Here is a 24,076-nt window from a genome sequence, read left to right on the forward strand (position 1 = left end):
TAATCCGGGAAAATTAGGAAAAACCCGGGTAAATGCTACCTTCTCCCACCCTTCTGAATACATAACACTTACTATATATAGTATTTCATATCAAATTGTTCCAGCCATTACAAATAGGAACTAATCATGAACATACTATAAATCACAAACTGTTAAAAAAACAGATTAATCACAAACCCACAACATAATTTCACATTCTATATGATAGATTTTTTTTTTATCCAAACACATTAACACACAGTGTAACATATGGTAGAATTCGCTATTAGCTCAAATTTGCCAAGAATAACCCAAAACCGACCATAATACATTTTTCCCGATTTCTGATTTCGCGAGAAGATTAGCGAATCATGTGACATAGGCACAAAGAATTTCGAAAATCCGATTTTCGACAGCATAATGATCATAGACCATCCAAGATCCAACCAGCATCTGCAGCAGTAGTTAAAACTACCATAACACTCAAATTAAGATTGCAATTTAGAAAGAACTCCATAAATATAACGTATATGTATTATACCAGATTAATTACTGTCAATTACTCAACAGAAACCTGATCAGAAGAATTCTCTGGTGCACCAATTTCTCCTGCAGGATGTAATTCAGAATCATAAACTAAATCAGCAAGTTTGGGCTTTAGTTTCTTCTTCCAAATGTTATTGTAATGATCAGAATCTCCACCTTTCTTCTTCACCTCAACAACAACCAGATCATCAGTAAGCTGGTTGATCTCCACTCTAGCAACAAAATTCCCATTTGGGCCTTCCAAATCTACGATAAATTCCTTCCTCTTACACACCTTCACATCGGCTGAATTAGCAGCTTCAGTTATGGATTCAATGATTTTATCTGCTGGTGATGCAGATATAAACTTCTCACCATCAACAATGGGGTTTAAGGATCCATTAAACAGACCTGATAAATCGAGTCCTGAACTGAACGCGATCAAATCGAAAGCATTTAATGATGAACTACTACTGCTTGCTTCATCTTCCTCATCATGATCAGGTTTTACAAAGTAGAATTTATCATCCATGCCTTCACAGTAACAATCATGATAGAATGAGAATTCGAATTCAGGGCCTTTTTCTTTGAACAAACCGCCCTTCTTAAACCATGGATCACGAATGATTTCATCAATGGTGATCCGGGTTTTTGGGTTGGTATCTAGTAGACGACCCAGGAACCGTTTAAGATCCGATGACATCCATTTGGGACATTTGAATTCACCTTTATAGATCTTCTTATACATAGCCATTAAATTGGGATCATTAAAAGGTAAATACCCAGCTGTAAGAACATACAATATAATCCCACATGACCAAACATCAATCTTAGCACCATCATACCCTTTCTTAGTCAAAATCTCAGGAGCAACATAAGCAGGAGTACCACATAACGTATGAAGCAACCCATCATCGGGTCGGATCTGATCATTTACAGCACTAAGACCGAAATCAGTAACTTTCAGATTACCATTTTCATCGACCAACAAATTTTCTGGTTTCAAATCTCGATGATAAACACCCCTAGAATGACAGTACCCAACAGCAGAAATTAGCTGCTGAAAATACTTCCGGCTAAGTTCTTCGCTAAAACGGCCTTTAGCCACCTTAGCAAAGAGTTCACCGCCTTTAGCAAACTCCATAACAAAGTAAATCTTCGTCTTACAAGCTAATACTTCATACAATCGAACAATATTGGGATGTCGAAGACGGCCTAAAATGGAGATTTCTCTTTTGATATTAGACATAAGATTTGTACCCACAATTTTTTTCTTGTTGATGACTTTAATGGCGACACCTTGGCCATTTTTGATGTTTCTCGCATAGTAAACTTTAGCAAAGGCGCCACAACCAAGAAGGCGTCCTACCTCGTATTTTCCAAATAGTGCTCCTTTATCCATCATGATTTTTTACTGATTATTGATGATGTTTTAGGATTGGAGCATGATATGCTTCGATCTCTGGTTTTTTTTTCCTGGGAAAAAGGGATGAGTTTAGATTTGGATGAAACCAGAGATCGAGATATCTTAAAAGACGGAATTGAGGTTGAAGATTGAAGGGAAAAGAACAAAAAAGGAGAAGAATTAAAAGGGAAAATTAAGGAAGAGTTGAAACTTGAATGTTTTGAAATTGAAACGGTGTGATTTAGCTGGCGGCTTGTGTTTTTAGGTTGTATTCAAAATATTTTGTTGGATGTGTTTGGTAAGGATGGTTGAAGAGTGAGATTAAAAATAGGACTACCTGGAAACTTCTAATTATATTATTCTAAGAATATAATTATTGTATTTATACAAATAAATAAATTATACTCATTCAAATCAACGCTTGCCAGTTGCCACCCCACCTCCCTCAAAGACGAAAAGGCGACCAAAATTTTTAGGGTGTTACTTAAGTTTGCCACTTTTTTATTTTATGGCCATTCCTTCTAATAAAATTATAAATTTGCCTTTAGAGTTTTAAAAATTACAAAAATGTCATTGTACTTAAAATATGTTTAATAATTATAAATCCCATTTAAGAACACTATTATCACTTAATAATATTATTATCGGAACTTTATATAAAAAGAATTTTCAGAGATGTTCTTGGAGTATATACGAATTCAAATACGGTACTATCTCTCTAAAACTTCCTAAACACACTACGTTCAGCTGAATAAGCTAGAACTCTTCATCGAACGAGAATGGCATACGAAAACGAGCATGATAACGATTCAGTAAGTAATTAATCGATTCGAATTTTAAAAAAATAAAATAAAAAAAATTTTGAACCAGTCGCACAAAAAGTGCGACTGGCCCTAGGCTGAGTCGCACTTTTTGTGCGACCGATTCAAAAAAAATTTTATTTATTTATTTTTTTTTTTGAATTTCTAACTATTAAAATTATTTCGTGTAGTTAATATATTTTTTAAGTAGTTATTTTAATAAATATTGTGATAAATTAATTTTTTTTAATTTATTATATTATGATAATGTTATTTTAATAATTATTGTAGTGTTGTTTTTAAAATTTTAGAAAAAAAAATGAATAGCACCAATCGCACAAAAAGTGCAACTGCATCTAGGCTGAGTCGCACTTTTTGTGCGACTGGTACTAAAAAAATTTTTTTTTTTTGTTTTGAATTTCGAAGTATTAAATTTATTTCGTGTAATTAATATATTTTTTAAGTAGTTATCTAGTAAATGTTGTGATAAATTAATTTTTTTTAATTTATTATATTATGATAATGTTATTTTAATAATTAGTGTAATATTGTTTTTTAGATTTTATAAAAATATATATATAAAAATGAATAGTAGCAGTTGCACAAAAAGTGCGACTCAGCCTAGGTGGAGTCACACTTTTTGTGCGACTGCTACTATTCTTTATTTTTAATTCTTTTTTGTTTAATTTTGTTTAATTAAATTATTTTTTAAGTTATTTTTTTCATAAATGTTTTAATAATTGTTTTATTTTTATGTATTATTATATTATGATAATGTTATTATAAAAATTAAATATAATTTGGAAGAATTTTTTTTTTAAAATGTTTAAATATAAATTAAATAACACCCTTATTATGTGCAGGACTTTGAAAATTTAGGGAATGATGTAGATTATTCCGATAGATTTGTTACCGATAGAGAATTTGATTCTGCAGATGATTTACATGCTTGGGCTGATGAGATAGCACTAACAATTGGTTTTCAATTTACACGTGCTTCATATAAACAAAAGGAAGGACGTTATAGAATGAGTTTGTACTTAAGATGTCACCGCTACGGTAATATAAGGGGTGATTTGCATAATTTAGACAATGTTGTCCGACCTGGTTCAAAAAGTAGGGCTTGTGGTTGTAAATTTATGATTATAGGAACTAGTCCATAACTAGGGGAAAGACCTTGGACGGTTAGAGTGTTTCCGGGTGAAAAAGGAAGACATAACCACCCGTTCTTCATGTACAGAGATGGTCAAATAAGAGTAAATAGGATGACTGTCGATATTAGGCAGCACATACGAGATCTCAGTACAACTGGCATGCAACCAGCGTTTATAATGACTTCAATTAGAAGAAACTTTCCTGGTTTTTTTGGTAGTATGAATCAAATTTACAATGTAAGGCAATCAATAAGGAGAGAAGAGATGGAAGGTAGAACTCCTCTTCAACACTGTCTATATATGGCCACGGAGCACAATTATGTAGTCTGGACAGACTTGGATAGTGAGGGGCAGTTGAGTAGATTATTGATTGCGAATCCAACATCTATCCAGATGATACGTTCTTTGCCCCATGTTGTGTTGATAGACACAACGTAAAAAACGAATAAGCAGAAGTAGCCCCTATGCGAAATCATTGGAACGACGCCAATGAATCATAACTTCTTGGTCGCGTTCTATTTGATGCGAGATGAGGCGTCTGTGTCTTATTCTTGGGTGTTGGAGAGGTTGAGGGATATTTATGGCAGAGTCCAGAAGCCCGACATAATCGTAACGGATCGAGATGAGGGGTTGTCTGCAGCTATTAGTGTTGTATTTCCAGGTGAACATGTTTTTATTATCACTTATTGTCATTCAATGTATATATGTTTGACTTAATTTTAAATTTATGTTTAATGCAGGTGTACGGCATTTATTGTGCTTATGGCATATAGGCAACGACGTGGAGAACATGATCGATAAATTGTGCGGCGGGAAGAAAAATCAACCGGGGCAGATATTCAGGCAAGCAAAATGAAACCCCTTAGTTAACAGTCTGACGATCCCTGAATTTGAAAACAGATGGGAAAGGATTGTGTCTTCTTGGTCGATTAGGAACAGGAGGGTCGTGCGATACTTGGCTGGAATATGGATTCCTCACTAGGAGAAATTTGTGCGTGCGTGGACAAACGATTGTTTACACTTGGCTAACCAGACTACCAATAGAGTTGAAAGCCAACACTCTTCCTTCAAGTACTACTTGGGTAGCGGTAACAGCTCATTCCATACGCTATTCAAAAGGGCACACGCACAAATAACGAATCAACAGTCAAGGATAAGGCAAGCTTTGGAGGAATCTAGGAATTCCATTTCAAGGACGTCGCAACTTAATTTTCTCAGACCGTTGTATCATCATGTTTCCATATTTGCTTTGGAACAATTGATGATGGAGTACAACCGGATGTTAAACTTAGGTAGTTGTGTTTTTCAAAAATGCGGTTGTGTCATTCAAATAACCCACGGATTACTATGCACGTGTTACTGTTACTTGTCAATCAGGTCTAATGGTGCTTTGTACTTGGACGATATACATCCGTTTTGGAGAACGTTAAAGTGCTTAGAGCCAGAAGAAGACGCCAGCGAAGAAGTACGGCACGCAAACGCCGATGATAAGGAGTACTTTCAATCGTTGGTGGATGAAGTTTTAAGAGCCGACCCCTCAGTTGTACGGCGCGTGTCTCAGGTACTTGAACAAGAACTACACCCTGATGGAGCAGATATACCTGAGCCACAAGCAAGTCCACCGAGGAAGGGAAGACCAATGACAAGCAGAACCCTGAGGAGAAACAAAAGTGCGTTTGAGTACAGCAGCTCGTCCTCAAGGGGTCGCGGATCCAGATCTTCATCGCGCGGTAGATCTACTGGTAGATCTAGCAGTCGGTCGCACCAATCGTCAGCTGGAATTAAGTTCAGTTTCGACTTATCAGGTACCCTTATTTGTTTCCGTATACTCTTATATTTTGTAGGTCAGATGAATGATATTAATATATTGTTATTGTTTCAGATGCTTCAGCAGGACGTGATTTTTCACATTTTCCGTGGCCAGATAACATTCCGTTTATTCTTCCGCCATATCTGTTTGACTGGATTGATGTCATCGGTGACGGTAATTGTGGTTTTAGAGCCATTTCCGTCACAAAGTTAGGGGGCGAGGAAGCATGGCCTCTTTTACGACGTGCAATTAGTTTGGAAATGGAAACGCATAGAGAGCAATATGTACGCGTGTATCTATCAGATGATTTGGTTGAGGAAGCTATATACAGAATTGGTGCCCACAATAAAGGACCTGCTCCGTTCAGTCACTGGATGAAAATGATAGCATATACTCCGCCGCAACCTTTCTGAACATAGCAATTGCGTATTTTGGCTCTGCTGATGGTCATCCAATGTATAACTGTTTAGTGTTGCCGTTGAGGAGAACAGGGGGAACGCATGGCGTAAACAAACTTATACATATTATTTGGGTTAATAGGAATCATTATGTTCAGCTTTTAATGAACGATGATTCATCTCCGCTGCCGCTGGTCCAGCAAAATTGGAGAGCAGCAGCTAACAATTCATGTAAAGACTTAGAGATACAGTATCGCAACAGGATATTACTATGGAATAGACTTTGCGGGATACAACGACAACAAAATAACACCGCCAAAGACGCGGTCAACTTAGATACTCCTTAGTGTTTATTCTAGTGATTGTACTTGTTGTTATCATTTTATTAATTGTGTTCATTGTAGTGATTATATTCATATTATTAATTCCATAATTAAGTTAGTCAATAAATATGTAAATGAATGTTAAGCAATACGTAATAGTAACAATTTTTCATCAATAAAAGTAAAAAAAAAAATTGTTCATTAATACAAATTCCAAAAATGTCTATTAAGGGCTGTGCCCTCTAAATGCCTGCCACTCCTCAAACAACTCTCTAAGTTCATCTAAGTACATATCAGCAGCATGTCTTTCCCGCGGCGTCATTTGCACAATAGATGGCATCCTCAGTAGTGAGGCGAGTCTACTTGGAAATTCAGCTGCAAAATGTAAAAAAAAAATAACATTGTCAATAAATTAAACAGTTCATTTCGGTAACGACACATTAAAATGTAATAAATAAACATAAACACTAACATATTCGACTCTGTTGTCCGCAACACCGAACGCAGTAACAGGTCCTTTACCTGGGATGAGAAACGCGTGGGAAGACACCCTAAACCAGTCAAGGTACGAGACTTTCACCAAGTTTGAAAGTCAGAGTTCTTCAAAGCTTTTGGCATTTTTCACTTATTCTTATGGTCCGAGACTTTTAAAGTCGGACCCCCTCCTTGAAGGCTCAAGGAGAATCAACATTCTCTAGAGTGCAAGTTACTTTTTAGTGCTCTCACCTAGCTTAAAAGTCGACTTTCATCTAATTTGAAAGTCACGCAAAGGAATAAAATAGCCTAATGCCCCTACAGGCGAAACATTCAAATACTAAGGAGATGTTCGAAACATCTCGCCACAAATAAAGTTAATTACAAGGCACCATGGCCAAATGTTCAAAAAAATAATTCAAATTAAAACATTCAAATTGTTCAAAATAGGGTACTAAAACCCACATATGATCACAAGAAGTTAGGATTGAGCTACTTCATTGGCGCAAAATTCTGGAGTCAGAGATTTGCATTGAGGAGACGGTGTGAAGTGCAATATTTCATCAAGATTAATCATCAATGGTTCCCGAGCATCTAATTCCCCGGCTTGGTCTAAGAAGGTTTGTTTTGTAGCCATCAAGGGCATTAGTTAGGTCGGAACACTTTGTCTCCAGAGAAGAGAAAGTCTTCCTCCCAGAAGCCACAGGCACATTTGGAGCCTCAAAAGATACATAATCAAGGTCCAAGTCCAAGGCTTGTTTTTCCTTTTCAACATCAACCTTATCAGACCACATTTTCTGCTCGTTGGAATCCCAAAATGCGTCGTTCATTGTCGCTAACTCTTGAGAAAAGACAGACGCCTGATTGGAAAAAGAATCTGCTTTTTTCTCCTTAGCCAGAGAAGCAAGCTTTTCCATGTCATACCCTAGCTCCACTGCTGCTAACCTATGAGCTTCAGCCTCCAGCAAAATACCATTATTGATCATTTCTCCTAAGAGCTGAGCCATAAAGTCACCACTATTAGCGGAAGCTAGCCAATCTTTGGCAATCCATCCACCCCTACTCGCGCGAAGCCTGTGAACCTTCGTCGACTCCAGAACAATCATCATTTTGTTTCTTTCCTCGGCGAGAAAACGAGTAAGATGATCAGCTTTCACCACCAGCTGGTCTTGTTCCTCTAACAGGGTCGCCACATCATGAGCAATGTTGACAGCGACCCCTGTTGAGTCTTCAAGGGTTTTTCCAGCAACCTGCAACACTTCCTTCAACCTGCAACACTTCTTTTAACCTCAATCTCCATTGCTAGCAAGCTCAATGCGCTCCGTCAACTCCTTACATTTGTCTAGCTTACCTTAAAGCTTCTTAACAACTTGTGCATGCCCCTCTGACTCCCGTGTCATTTGAGCAATCTTATCATTTTTCTCATCAATCTGTGAACTCAAAGTACGAATTGTCTCTTGATTAACCTCATTCTGCTGAACTTTGGTTGTCTCGAAGATCATCCTCAATAGTCCCTACAAGTACTAAGGTTAGCTCCTTGTTTGAATTAATAGAGGAAACTGAGAATTCAGGCCATACCTCAGCAAGTGCTGTCTGAGCCTGTTCCTTCCTCACAACCAGATCCATAGAGTCAAGATACTCCATATCTAAGTTGCTCAAGAGACAACGAGACGCTTTGTTGAAGCAGGCAGCCATATCAGTTTTACTTAAGTTTACAAAAGTAACATCGGGCTTGTGAGCCCTGATGTTCGTGTTGTAAACCTCTTGCTCCTCTTCCAAGACCTTCTTCCTCTTATTAGAAGAATAAGGTATATCAGCAACCGGGCCCGGCACAACATCCTCGGGCTCTCGGATTTTTATTCCCGACATTGTTTTTTGAATGGGAATATCTTCATAAATGGTCTCCATAGACGTAGAAGACGCCTCTCCGTCCTCATCCTCCACCACAATCAGATTATCCGGCGTGGGAGCAGCAGCTTTGGCCTTGGATTTGGCCTTAGACTTTTTCCTCCATTTTGGAGCAGGGCAACTCCTGCTTGTCAACTTGTCAGGAGAAGGGATCTTCTTCCTCTTCTCCAGCAACACCCGAGCCTTTTCATGGCTCGGGGCTTCTTTAATACCCTCAGTCAACGTGGTAGAATCCTACAATGGATAACATGAGCTCAAAATTCGAATCAAAGTTGAACCATAAAATGATATCACGAACATATCACCTTTGGTAGCTTGGGGGGGGGGGGGGGGGGGGTGTTGGATTAGCTGCTCTTAATGCCTCAGCCATGGCTCTCATCGCGTTGAATTTTGCCATCAACTCTTTATAGCAGTTGTGGAGTTCACTTCTTGCAATCCCTGCAAAATCAAAGGGGTTGGAAGCAGATTATTCATCTAAAGGATAAGTAATACCGAGACACTTACTCTTATCAACTTTCAAACTAATGTCATATGGAGTTCATTTTTGAAACTCAATCTCTTGGGAATCCAGTTCCTTTGTACAAAAATCAGTTTTCGACCTAGCTCTACCGTTATTTTGGCATATCGCACAATTATTACCTCTTCTTGGGTACAGATGGGGACCGAGTTTTTAAATTCTTCCAATTTGGGTTCAATGTCATAGCTCATCTTAAAATTCCATCCCTGGCTATTATACATGTATCCGAACTTTGTTCGAAATCCCTTCTGGCTGTCTGGAAATTCCCCAACAAGTTTGAAAGATCTCCTGTGTGAGAAGGTAATCCAACTAGCGCCATTATTTTGAGAGTTACACAATCTCGCCCAAAAAATATGACAAAAGGCTGTTAAATTAGGGTTCACACCCATGATCCTACTTATCAAGATAAAAGCGTTTAGACAACCCTAAGCGTTAGGAAATAACTCTGCAACGGTTATGTTAAGAAATTCCAAGACTTCACGAGCAAAAGGATGTAAAGGAAAACTCATGCCTAACTCAAAGGCCTTCTCAAACACCACTATACACCCGGGAAGAGGATATCTGACCGTGTCATACAGCCCGGGTTTAGTAATGTCATATCCGTCTAGCAAACGCCACCTCTTGGCCATACTTCTTCGATTACTATCTAATAAAATCATTGTGGGAAGATCGATGAAATAATTTGGTGGGCCACCGTTAGGGATATAAAATAGGTGGGGAGGCTTTTCCGCACTGTTTCGGCTCGGTGAACATTCTTGTTCTGTCATCTTCTTTTGATCTACATGTACCATCTCCAAAAGTTTAGGTTCAATTCTTAAGTATCCTGGAGAAAACGCTAAAGAAAATTCTCAAGGGAAAGGAACTTGCTTTTCGGGGGGATAAATGGGCGAAGTATGAGACTCATCATCACTCGAAATCGATTCACAATGCGAAGTCACTTGATAACTGGAGCTATCATCATCCGAATCATCAGATTCGACTCTCTTTCTCTTAGAAGTGTTAAATTTCGAGTCTACATTTAAATTAAGTTGGGGCATTTCTTTACACAATTCGTTTATGTAAGGTCCATTTCACAAGTCAAAGTATTCAAACAACAAAATTGGGGAATATTGTATAGATAAAGATCAAAGGCTATAAAAACAAAAATTATTTGAAGATCAACAAGAAAAGTTTGAAGATCAACAAGAACAGTTTGAAGATCAACAGAAATTAATTGAAGATTAAACAAAAATTCAAGAAATTTATGAGAAAAAAAGGCAAAATTTAGGGCATACCTAGTATGGATTTGACCAAGTATGAGATCTGTCAGAAAAATCACCAATTGTCTCTCACTAGAATTCAAGTTGAAATTGCCTCTCACTAGAAGATTTTTGAAAGTGTTGAAAATGATTGGGTAGGTAAGCATTTATAATACCATAAATGCCTTGACAAACATTGTTCATCTTCAGTATGAAACTTCGCAATGGTATCAATTTCATAATCAAACCAAGTCTTGATTCCTGATCCGAGACTTCAATAAGTCGAACCCCCTATTAGCCTTACAGAGAGTTGGGACCAAAATCAAGCCAAGTCTTGATTCCTTGTCCGAGACTTCAATAAGTCGGACTCCCTATTGGCCCAACGAAGAGTTAGGGCCAAAATCAAGCCAAGTCTTGATTCTTGGTCCGAGACTTCAACAAGTCGGACCCCGATTGGCCCTACAGAGAGTTGGGGCCAAAATCAAGCAAAGTTCTGATAATAGTCTGTTAATAACTCGGACCCCTATCCCCATTGAGAATAGGAAATTAAGTGTTCAAAAACTCTATTGATTAAGCTATCTCTAAAATCCGAGACATGGAAATCCGAGACATTGCAAATCAAAGATGTAGCACAATGAAATGTCGTGGATAAGGTATATTGATCTTCTCGAAAAGTAATTTAGTTGTGTCTTTTCGCATATAGGCCAAGATTGTCTTCTAGAAGGAGCATCCTCTCTTCTCCTATATGTGTGGGCCCAATATCGGGGATTAGAAATCCCATATACTCGACATACCCAAAATATCCTTGGTCAATGAGTCAAGGGTCAAAAGTATAAGCCAACATCGACCCTTTAAGTCAATAATGGTTAACGTCACGTGCTCATCCTAATTAGACATCACACAGCAGTTTCCCACTTTTACTTCAACTGAAGACACTTCTATGAGTAACCGCCCATCATCTCAAGATAACCGCCGTCACTATGTCACTTCCATAGTCATACTCTTCATGAGACAGCACTACAGAGATAACCATCCAGCAGTTACCATTCTTATATTAAAACTTTTTTAAATAGATCATTCTTCTACAGAAATCAGGTTACGCAATTCTACTCTCATACTCATACTTAGGCATACTACTTCTCTATCCGGTCTGACTTAAGCATCGGAGGGCTTTTTGGGACATCAGCCTCCGATTTAGTATTTCTTTGTGGTTGCAGGTACGCCACTCGCGAAGGTCAGATCATCTTACTTTCCTTAATTCAAAGGCAATTCTCTCTTAAAGTCCCCTTAAAAATTCGACAGTTTCTTATTAGAAACAATATAAAATTTCTATTTTAAATAGTATTTTTATTATATTATTTTATTATTATTCACATAAATTCTCCTACTATCTCTTATTTTTTAATCATAATCGCACAATTTAATTATCAATATCTATTTATTAATATTTCCTATCAATCCTTAAAATTGTATTCTAAAAAGTATTCCGCTGACGCCTGAGAGGCATTCTTAGCCATTCATTGCAGGTTTGGTATTGTATGTCAAGTTTTTTTCAGTTATTATAAAAACTAAATTGAAAATAGAATAAAAAAATATAGTAAATAATTATAAAGCAGTAAGAATTCACCACGTGTTCTGGCAACACGGTTCTATCATATGTCTTCACGCCGAATGTTTTTCATAGACACGTTCTATTATCACTCCGAGTCAACTAATTCATACGCCCTCTCTTTAATTTCAATTTTGAGTTGCTTTTAGTGTTTTGCAAACTATGATCAAAGTAAAGCGTCTAACTTATATTCGTAAAGAAGAAAGTAGTTAAAAAATCTCTTAACTCAAAAAAAATCCTTATAATAAACAATTTCTACAATAAATAAAACTGAATGACTGAGTAAAGTTAATGCTAACTCCGCAAATCTAGATTTTATATTATTATTATTATGTCGTATAACTCATGTTTTTCCGCTCACTAACTTTCTTATTGTTAGACGTTACTTTACCAAAAACTCAAAGTACCATATCTCAAAGAGCCAATCTTATAATTTAATCATAGCTAGATTGCTTATTAGAGTCTTATTATAGTTTATGTCCTGATTTCACTCTTTATCATCTCATTTTTTTTAACCAAATACGTGTTACATACATCGGCTTAATGTTTCAAGATAAGATGAAAATTACTTCTTTGTTCCATTATACTTATTACATTTAACTTTTTACGCAATCGAATGTGTTAATTTGATTGTTTATATATTGAAATATACATCTAAAAATTATAAAAACTTAATATTATAAAAGTATGCAATTAGACGATTCAAACAAGATGCCACTTGACCATATTTTTTCTTGCACATTGACCGCAATATATAAAATAAGCTTGAACGATGAATAGTGTAAAAACCCGTTATGTAGTGAGTATTTCAAAACGGATGAAGTATGTAGCTAAGATTTTAACTGAATATGTGTTACATTATCATTTATTAATTAAGATTTTAGTTCTTAACTTCATAAAGGTAATAAATTTAATTAAATCTAAAGATAGTGTCCTTTTCAATAAAATAAAAATTACAAATGCAAGAGATGACGCAAATTTGGAATACGTCTTTTTCTTAATTGCCCATAAAAGACAAACACCACAAGTACCAAGTAGGGTAGCTTGTGAGTTGTGTGGACAATCGGAGCCATAGCCTTTGTGGTTGTGCTACATGTTCGGGTTATTCGTGCACAATGGCACTTGTTAGCGGAGTTGCTATCATCACAGACTGCCTTACTTTACTACTCCATTCTAAAGGCAAATTAACAATTTTTGTGTGATTGGTTAATGATTAATTTTAATGTTTACATATCTTAAAAGTCAATAAAAATAGCTAATATATTCAGTTAATAAAAAAAACAACTTAAAAAGCTAACATTTAACCGTCATTTACCAAACACTACTAATGTGTTAAATTGATGAAGGTGTAGTTTAAAAGAAATAAGAAATGAAAAGAGGTTATTATGGTAGATTGCTTAAATAATAACACATGCACTAGAATTAATTATGTTGTATACAAGGAGGTTTTCATAACCTCCAACATGTTATTTTGCAATGTATGTGAATTTGTAACGCATATTTTTAGTTGTATATATTTTTATAATTAATTATATAACATATTTTAAACAATAGTGTAGTTATTAATTTTATTTTTATGTCATTTACTATGAACACAATGAAAAGTACAAAATTTATAATACCAAAATAAATGTTATACACCAATAATAAATAATTAATAAGGAATGAAAGGATTATATAATATCTTAAGTATAGTACGATCTTCTAAAATTTCACTAGCAATCTTCAAATATTTTTTACCAATTAATACTCCAAAAGGACTACATGAAAATCTTTAAAAAAAAACTTTGAAAAAATTAAAACCCACAAATTTAATTTGCTCGAATCAAACATATATAAAATTGATCAAATAAAAAACAAAATTAATTATTACAAAAAAGATAATAAATAGGAAAATAAAATATTTAGAGGATTAATAATAGACAAAATAAAAGCAGAAAAATTAGAAGTCTTAATTACTAACTAAAGTTTAATAATTGAGCTCTATGTCATCTACATTTTGTTTAATAATCATGCATTAATTAGTAATTCAATAATTAGTAAACAACAATATATTATTAATAGTACTTTGGCTTGATGATTAAGTGTATTGTTTAGTTACATAAGGTCTCATGTTCAATATATAAAAAGGTAAGTTTTGTCAAATTTTTTCGTAGGCCTTGTGCATAGGCCCTTCTCGCCCTAGGAGGCCTAGATGAGAGCCATTTAGTAGCATTAGAGTAATGAAATATTATTATTCTTATTTTTAAAATATAAAATTACTAATTTAAAATTAAGGATTAAAGTGGCATTAATATTGACAAACAAAAAAGGGTATATTGAGGGAATATTATATATATACAACATTTTTTGGTAATAAATGCAATTGGATTGTCTTGCTACATTGCAAGGTATAGAAAACTTCCAAAATTTAATATATATTGTGGTCCAATTACCTGTATGACAAAAATCAAACTTTTTATTGTTTTGATTCTGCTGCTATTCCGATAAGAGACCTTTTTTTAATGGACGTATTTTAAATCTAACTTATTAAAGATTAATATTTATTTATCGTATTCTTAATGCCTACTTATATTATTTTTAGTGCTATTTATCGCATCTTTAATGCCTACTTTTGATATCTTAAATTTCTACTTATATTATTCTTAAAGTCTACTTGTAATATTTTAAAAAATATATAATGGGTCAGTTTAATTAGATTTGGTCTCTCAAAGAGACCGTATCATGATATAATCGAAATTCAATTTTGAGGGTATCATGATGACTTGTGTTCTTTGTATCAATAATTTTCATCAATCATTTTCATGAACAATTATCAGTTATTACCCTTTAAAGTCTGAAGGTGTGTATATATAAGTAGTAATAGTAAAACCAAACATAAATAAGAATTAATAACATTCCTAATACCAAAATTTAATTTTATGTCTATATCTTAATTTTAAAATTAAATCTCTAATACCTTTACTAAATTCTAACGCTTATCTTAATATATAATATAATAATATAATATGCGTTCTTTTTAATTGCTTTGTAATATTAGATTTATACAATTTTATCAACATTATATAGTAAATCTAAGTTAGTATTGAATATTGTATTACACAAATAGTACAAATATGTATTTAGTGCGTCTCCGACATTTTATGTCCCGAAATGAGATATATAAAATAGGCTGATGAAAATTTTTATATTGAATTTAGACTAGAAAAATATAAATTTATTATGATGTAATACACTAAAATAAAAATTTACTTGGTGATTATTTTCTTCACTCTACTGAAAAAAAAATTGAAAATTCAGCAAGAAAAAGAAAACATAACTAGAAAGGTCATATCAAAAAGATTGAACAATAAACTTATCCAAAAATTTCACTAATAAACTAAAGTCACCCTAATAATTTATTAATGGTCAGCATTGATTACTAAAGTGGTTTTTTACTTGTTAGGACACAAGAGGAGAGATTTGAAGAACAACTAATGACTATGCTTATAGGGTTTTAATTGCATGAATTCACTCTTTTATAATCAATGTCAAGAAAGATGTTTATAGGTTTTATTTGAACTTTTTATGTTTATTTGCTTTATCATTACAACAAAAATTTGAGACTAAAATTAACTTATAATTTAAGTAAACTTAAATTAAATTTTTATTAATTTAATTAAAATAGAGAAAATTTGAGACAAAATTAATAGGGTTTGATTAGTATATTAAGAGTTTGAAATTAATGTAGATCACTATTATTTATGTTTTTAATCCTTATTTTTATAGATACCTAGCATTATTTATTGTCTATATGAGAATTTGGTGAATCCTAATATTCTAGAGCTTTCCATTATACAATTTACATCTATTTAGATCATAATTATTACTCCATCAGTTTTCATATGTTCTTCTCAAATAAAATTTACTATTTTTAGTGTCAAACTTTGATTACGAATTCTCATCGATCTATAAGAAAAAACATATTTATGTAGGAATCGTGTTAAATTTGTCTCAATATATAATTTCTAAATATCAATTTTTCAGAATTTTAAAAACTCACAATTAATTATTTGATTTTAAATTTTACATTGGAATTTGTGAAGTAAATAAACGGGAAGAACATTAAAAAAAATATAGTAGTTTAGACATAAAAATTTAATCATATGGAATATTATTTTCTTTCAATGTGTAACATCAAAAAAAATATTTTAACTAGCTTTTTAGTGTTCTAACCGAAACTATATAACACCACATACTTGGGATAAATAAAATTTCACATAAAAAATAATTAAAGAAATTTAATGAACATTTAGAATAATGAGTTTGAGTTTATCAATGGAGCGGACCTGATCCTTCATCCTCACCTCCTTCAAAAAGAAATTATCCTCAAAATTTGAGACGATTTAATTTCTTCGTGTTTCACTTAATTTGTTCAATTTTATGCTTAAGTCTTATTTGCAGCAATAAGATTTGTTATTTACTATTAATTTATGGAAATTGATATTTACAGTCTTAAGGATTGTACTTAAAAATTTAATGTATTCCCTCAATTAATGTTTTATCTTATTTTCCCAAGAGAACCTACTAGAATTACAATGTGAAAGCAAATAAATGTTTCAGAGTCAAAATATTTTGTCCTTTCACCTTCCTTGAGGTATAATGTGAGTCATTTTCCAGAATAATGTTTAAAAAAAAAAATTTCCCACTTTACCTAATTTGGAAAAGTATTTCCCATAATACCGTCCACGTGGAAAAGTCTTTTTTTTTTTTTTCAGACCAAACCGCCACTTGAAATGGCGGTTTACATAAAGCACAAAAACGCCACATGAAGTGGCGGTTTGGTCAAGGCAAACCGCCATCTCATGTGGCGGTTTGATCCCTGGTAAACCGCCACTTCATGTGGCGGTTTGCTGGTGGCCTGCAACAATTTTTTTTTTCTTTCATTTCCCCTAAATAGTGAACGTAACCTGCATTAAACTAGTTCAATACCATCTATTCCATATTAATCAATTACGAACCAGCTTGATTTGAAAAAATTAATTATGAAAATAATGCGAAGATATATTACAATCATGGACATACAAAGTTAAAATCATACAAGAATATACAAGAAGTTAAAATAATATAAGAATATACAAAGTTTGTTAAACTACAACCCCCGGCCCCTTTTGTTTTGCGCACCGGTGGATGATGATGGTGTGAACTCGTCAACCTCCGCAATGACATTAAGAGTAGGAGCTCGTCGTTGACTAGCACGCTGATATGTGATAATCCTTTGCGGAGGCGATAGATGTGGCGGAGGAGTGTTGATGGAAGACGGGGGAACGAACGGCGACATAGTAGCGGATGTCGATGGCGATCTAAAAGACCGACCCTGAGTAGATGAACGCTGGCGGCCTCTTGTGGACCGAGAACTGGACCCTCCGGAAGAGCTACCTCGATGGGCTGAACTCCTTGGAGAAGGAGTGTGGAATGTGTCATCTACGTCGCCAATGACGGGTGGAGTCGGTATGAGGTACTCATAACCCGCTTGACTCAATGCATCGGTCAACCCCCTAGCAGCTCATGTACTAATGCTGGCCAATTTCCCTCCCCATGACCAATGACTGCTTGTCCTTCAACCGGCAGTCCCATGATAACTGCCACATCTTGCAACGTGATCGTTGCCTCGCCAACTGTGAGGTGGAAGGTATGTGTCTCCGGCCTCCACCTCTCCACCAATGCAGTGATAAGAGCTCGATCGAGCTCTAAGCCCCCGCCCAACAACCGGTGAATGTATCTAAAACCAGCTAGCTCGACTACGTCTAATACCCTGTCATCCACCTCCCACCGTAACGTACTCGCCTGGTAGTGCTGACGAGTAACCAATTGGGCAGTGGAGCCCTCCCACGCAGCTACGCTCCTGTGTTTCGCCTGAAGCGTAAGCACTGATGGATCAACTGGGCCCGGCATCGCCATGATCGCTGTTACGTGTTTTTCATCGCCATAAGTGTTATAAAAATCATAAAAATATCATGACTTCCCTCGCATTATCCAAATTTGCAACCAATTCAACATGTTTTTCAATGGGATAATGATCTTTCATGTGATATCTCCACCAATTTGCTACCAATTTGCAACCAATATCATGACTTCCTCACCCCAATACACTATAACGGGAAGTGTAAATTTGAATACAAGAATTTGTGATACTAAGGTATTAGAACACTTATTATAAGGTTCATTTCAAATATAAAAGCTAAAAATACCATGAATATATACAAAAACCATTAAACTAACCCTACAAAGTAATAAACTTTCATTGAAGCATTTCATCAAACACTTTATATGCATACAAAACAAATCCTAAAATTCAACTACAAATGTGTAAAACGTAAGCTTAAATCATGAAAACAATAGAATGTAATAAACAATTAACGTTTTTATAACTTCAATTCAAACAATAATGAACAAAAAAAACAATTTGCATATTGAACAAAAATTAGGGTTTTATTCATACCTTAAATGAGGATGAAAATGAACTAGTACACAAGGAGAAGATGGGAATGTAGTTGATTAGCTTAGTTGAATGAGAGGAATTGTAAATTTGAAGTAAATGAGAGTGAAGAATTTTTTTTTTTTAGCAAAACCCGCAGCAACTAAGAATGGAATGGAATGAATGAAAACTCACGACACTGTGGCTGCTTTGTACTGCTACCAAACCGCCACTTCAAGTGGCGGTTTACTTAACATATATTTTTTTTTTTTTAAAAAAAAAATTTCCACTATAAAACCGCCATCTCAGATGGCGTTTTACTCCAGATGCATGAATAAAACCGCTACTTCATGTAGCGGTTATATTTAAAAAAAAAAAAAAATTTCTCAAAGCTATCCTACTTGGACGGTAATGTGGGAATTAGTTTTCCATTTCAAGCAAAATGGGAAATACTTTGTACAATTGCATTATTTAGGGAAATGACTCGTATAATGTTCATTTGCACAGACAACCCAACCAGTGGCAACCACTGTCCACCGTCCACCGCCCATCACTGTCTACTCACCATCCCCTGTTGAATCCGTTACCAATTTCAGGCCACCAGAGAAACACCCACCCAAAATAAAAGATCAAAGTTTTACAACTAAAGAAAAGACAAATTTAGATCCAAACCCAGTAATATATAGATTGATAATGAGTATTTAACTTCATAAATCATAATTACTTAAAACCATAAATCAAATTTTTGGATTTAGATTAAAACCCACCACCATAAATCAATGGAAGAAGTGGGGCTATGGTGGGTGATAAGGCAAAGTTGATGATGATGTTGGCTAGGCAATGGCGATATGGTAGCATTGTGGCGTCGTGGCGAGATGGTAGCACAGTGGTTGTCAATGGAAGACTAGAACGAAGACTAAAAAGATCAAAAGCAAGGAAAAAGGAAAATAAAGAATAAAAAAATGAAACCCACAAAGAGAATAAAAAGAGAGGAAAGAAGTATTAGTAATTAATTAGGTTTCCAATGCATTTAATACTAAAATAAGTAAAACTAATAAAATTGTTTAAGATTCTATCTATCATAACCCTTAATTTATAGATCCGTTTCTCATCTTTATAATTATTTTCCATGAAGCTTGACTTTTATTAAACCCAATCCTTATTTTTCGCCATCTTTTTCATTTTATTATCACCTTTATTTTAAATTAATTTAATAAAATGATGAAAATGCCCTTGACTTTAAAAGTTTTTTAACTTCTATAAAGCACTTCAAACTCACTCAACAATACTTTTATCACTTCAAAAAACACAAAATCTACACATAAAATTAATCGGAGCAAAGTGCGACTGAACCTAGGAGGAGTCATTAACAAAAACTCGAGATAATTTCTATTTTAATGTAATTCAAAATTTTTTTAAAAAATTACGAGTCGCAAAAAAATTCAACTGAACCTAAGAACAGTCGTACAAAAAGTGCGGCTAAACGTAGGTCCAGTCGCACTTTTTGTGCGACTCCTCCTAGGTTCAGTCGCACTTTTTGTGCGACTCCTCCTAGGTTCAGTCGCACTTTTTGTGCAACTCGTAATTTTTTTTTTGAATTTTGAAATTTCTTTTGTTTATTTAATTTATTTTTTAAGTTATTACTACCTCCTATTCACCTTAAGAGTTTCATTTGACTTTTCACGGATTTTAAGGAGAGTCAAAAGTGGAACCCTAAGGGTAGGAAAGAGAGTGGTATTATAGGTTTTTAATGTAAGGGAGGAAAATTAGTATGGGTAATGGAGGGTATAATTGAAAATAGGATAAAGCTACTAAGGGCATAAAAGTCAAAAACCCATACCAAAAATAGAAATGGGACAATTAAGGTGACTTAACCATAAAAGGAAATGAGACACATAAGCTGAATAGGAGGAAGTATTATTTAATAAATGTTGTAATAAATTATTTTATTCTAATATATTATTTTATTATGATAATATTATTATAATAATTAGTTTTGAATTTAAATAATTTATTTAAATGATTAATTATTTTTTAATATAATAATAATATATTAATTAAAATTTAGTTGTTAATAATTTATTAATATAATAATTGTTAATAAAATTTTATTTTAGTTGTTAATTAAATGTTAGTTGTGAATATAACTTAATGTATATTTTTATGCTTTTAATTTTTTATTAATAGTTTATTGAATTATGAAAATTGTAGTAAATGGCTGGAAATCAGGGAAAAGAAAAATGCTTTTTTAGAAGGTTATTGAGCGGCAATAGTTATAAGCCGAGTTTACTAAGAGGGGATCCCCATGAGAGGGGGGTTATAGGTTCTGCAAGACGAGCCAGATAGGAACAGGCGGCCAGACATAGTTAGGCCTAACGTTCGAGTACCCTAGACCATGTGCGTAGTCACTTCGAGCGCCAGACTAGCCTGCGTAGTAATACGGTCGGCTCAGGTGATGATGATACTGATTACGATGAGTTTGTCAGTCGGGAAGAGTCTGTCGGTCAGGATGAGTCTGTCGGTCATCCTGTTGATTGGACACTCGTCAGAGGGCATGCCGGTCAGTTTAGGATTAGAGGGCATAGCACGGCTGGCACTTCTGATCACGCGGGAGTCGGTCAGGTTGAGGATGCGGCTCCACGGGGGAGGAGGCGCTCATAGTCCGCGGACATGGACTGGTTGATCACATCACCCCAGCCCGGGGGCCCTGTTGGCACCAGTTTAATACCCAACTACGGTGGGCACATAGCGAATGTTATATTTGAGGGATCGGAGCGCACGCCTTGGATTTTGGAATGTCGCCCTTGGAAGAGGACGTTGGAGGCGATCATCAGACTGCAGGACATGTCTGATGAGCTGTACGGGGTATTACCTGCCACTCCTCTAGGTCATGTGCCGTACATAATGCACCAGCACATTGATAGTGCTCTTATTACGGCCTTTGTGGAGAGGTGGCAGCCTGATACCAACACCTTCCACATGCTATGGGGGAGATGACCATAATGTTGCACGACGTGCAACGCGTTTTAGGAGTTGGCATTGATGGTTCACTTCCCGCTGAACCTGCTGATGGTGATTAGAAGCTTGGTCTGGCTGGTCTAATGTGATGATTTAAGTATCAATTGTATCAATTGCTAACCCAAAGTTCTTTGAAAAAGCATTTGCGTTAAGTATGATTTAATTATAGGAGCAAGTCAAGTATAATGTGATGTATTCATAAATAAAGACACATGTCATGTTTTGTGACGTGAGGTTTTATTTAATTCTTTTCGACTGTCGGCAACAGAACATGAATGAGGTAGTAGACAAGGGTAGTCAAACATATACTCCTATTTTCGTTGAGCGGTTTTTTATGCTCTGGTCGACTAATGTGAAAGACTGCTCGCAATACTTCCTCCGTTTTGAAATATATTTATATTTCGATTATGTGCACTATTTAATGTTTAATTTTAATTTATATATTGCGGTTAATATGTAAGTTAAAATATAGTTAAATAAGATCTTATTTAAATTGTCTAATCAAATGTAGCAAATACGATGGAACGGAGAAAGTATTTGGCAATTGGCAGCTAGAGAATATTGGCATCAGGAACTGGCTGCTGGCATAGCCAGAGTAAAAAATAGGAAAATTTGTAAAATTGATAAGTGCAATTATTTGCACTTATTTATATCATTTTATACTCCTTAATGATGGTCGTCGTTAGTAATTTTGTGTTTATTTTGAAGATTTATGCTACATTACTTATTTTGGTTATTCTTGTTGATTTTGAGTGGTTTTAATTATTTTAAGCATAATTCTTATAGTTTTAATGATGACGGAGTTTACTAAGGAGATTTTAGCTCGGGTGAAAATGTTCTACAAAGAAAATGAGCAAAAGAGTGAAATAGTGTTTATAATGCAAAAATTTTGAGGTGAAATTTGATACATATCTACTATTTTGGTCATAACTTTTGATAGGAAGATCACATTAATGCAAGGTTTGCGGCATTAGAAACTAGACTTCAAGAGCTTCCAACGTATATTATATGCCCGATTCCAACAAACGAGCAAGAAACGATGACCGTTTGAAGTTTGCTGAAATTGTCGGCCAAAAACGTCGACTCGACTTCCTTGTCTTGGATGTGAACGCCTACTAGGCTTTTTCTTCTGGATTTCGGAAGCGTTTTTTTTCATCACTTTAATTGTGTATTATTTTTTTTATTTTAATTAATAGGGTTTATTTAGTGGTTAATGAGGGGCATTTAGGTTAAGCCTCCTTTAGAGGAGCACAAGGAGGAAGACTAAAAACCACTTCTCCTTCTTCCACCTTCATCTTACTCTCCATTTGAACACCATTTGAATTCTTGTAAGCTTTTAATGTCTTGTCTTTGATTTACTTCTCATTGTTAGATTAATTTTCTTCTTCAAGTTTGTATTGTTTAATTGTCATACTTTAATTGTTTTCTTAGAAATTGTCATTTAATAAAAGTAGTATTGTTCTTCCTATTTTTATCTCTTGGATCTTTAATTGTGTGTCTCATAGTTTAATATTGTTTTTCCTTGCAAATTTCATTATTATCATCTTTTATCATGCTTAATTTCATTATAGGGTTTGTGTTCATTGTTTCCACCATGAATAGTGAGTAGATTTAATTTCTAGGGTTAGGGTTTGAACTTATAATTCAAGTATGATTTGATTAATGAATGTGCCTATGAAATTAGGATTAAAGTGATTGAATTGTGCCAATATCCCTAAATTAAATATGCTTTGTTAGACTAGTCAATAGAACTAGCGTGTGAGATTAGGATCAACTTTGCTTTAGGGTAAATTTTAGCTAAATTCTTATTAATTCGTTCAATAAAATAGCGTGTGAGAATTGAAGTAATAGGGCCTAAATCTATTAGTTAATCAACAGAGCGAGAGTTTGATATTAACAAGATCATATTTAACCACATGATTAATCCGACATTTCATAGACACTAATAAGAGTTTGATCATACAAGAATTTAGGGGATTCTCGACACCCTAGATCTTTTATCATATATTTCAATCCGTATTTTCATTGCATTTTTAGTTTATCAGTTAAACAACCAATCAAACTATTTTTCTTTTTTCAAGCAATATAATTATTAGAGATTAGCAAGTTTCTTGTCCTAGTTTCCTTGTGTTCGACCCGCAACTACACGTACACCGTGCGCTTGCGGTTAAATAAAATTTGCACATAAATATACTCCGAACTATTTTTGATTAACTCAAAATGTGCTTAACTATCATTTAATTCTATATACCTTCAAGTATTGGGATACTTAACCTTGAACACTATGCACATTATTTTCAACTGGTTACTTTTTGGATATTTTGAGTCAAATAGCAATAGTTGGGAGTATACAAGGTTAAGTATCCCAATACTCGGGGTATACAATAAATGATAGTTGAGGGTATTTTAAGTCAATCAACAATGGTTGAGAGTATTTTTTACAAATTATTCAAAAAGATAA

At 34.5% G+C, this 24,076-nt stretch overlaps 2 protein-coding genes across 7 annotated transcripts; both read right to left on the bottom strand.

Annotated features, from left to right (window-relative positions):
- Positions 1-236: 236 nt before the first annotated feature.
- On the bottom strand, positions 237-2,258 carry LOC130812548 (CBL-interacting serine/threonine-protein kinase 11). Its single transcript, XM_057678060.1, has one exon. It carries the CDS (start codon positions 1,907-1,909, stop codon positions 539-541), a length of 1,371 nt encoding a protein of 456 aa, XP_057534043.1. The 5' UTR covers positions 1,910-2,258; the 3' UTR covers positions 237-538.
- A 4,299-nt stretch (positions 2,259-6,557) lies between these two features.
- LOC130812549 (uncharacterized) lies at positions 6,558-10,602 on the bottom strand. Of its 6 annotated transcripts, none has more exons than XR_009042075.1 (5): positions 9,416-10,602; positions 9,082-9,214; positions 8,447-9,010; positions 6,867-8,382; positions 6,608-6,769 (listed from the first exon to the last, which is right to left on the bottom strand). XR_009042075.1 is itself a non-coding variant. In XM_057678061.1 (3 exons), exons 2-3 carry the CDS (start codon positions 8,774-8,776, stop codon positions 8,221-8,223), a joined length of 492 nt encoding a protein of 163 aa, XP_057534044.1. In that variant the 5' UTR covers positions 8,777-9,010; positions 9,082-10,602; the 3' UTR covers positions 6,558-8,220. The 6 variants fall into 6 exon arrangements, 1 of the variants encoding a protein (XP_057534044.1); XR_009042074.1 differs by lacking the exon at positions 9,416-10,602 and adding an exon at positions 9,281-9,392; XR_009042073.1 differs by having other exon boundaries at positions 6,573-6,769; positions 9,082-10,602.
- Positions 10,603-24,076: the final 13,474 nt, after the last annotated feature.

The sequence above is a fragment of the Amaranthus tricolor genome, chromosome 5 (genome assembly GCF_026212465.1).
Source record: "Amaranthus tricolor cultivar Red isolate AtriRed21 chromosome 5, ASM2621246v1, whole genome shotgun sequence".
NCBI classification, from domain to species: Eukaryota; Viridiplantae; Streptophyta; class Magnoliopsida; order Caryophyllales; family Amaranthaceae; genus Amaranthus; species Amaranthus tricolor.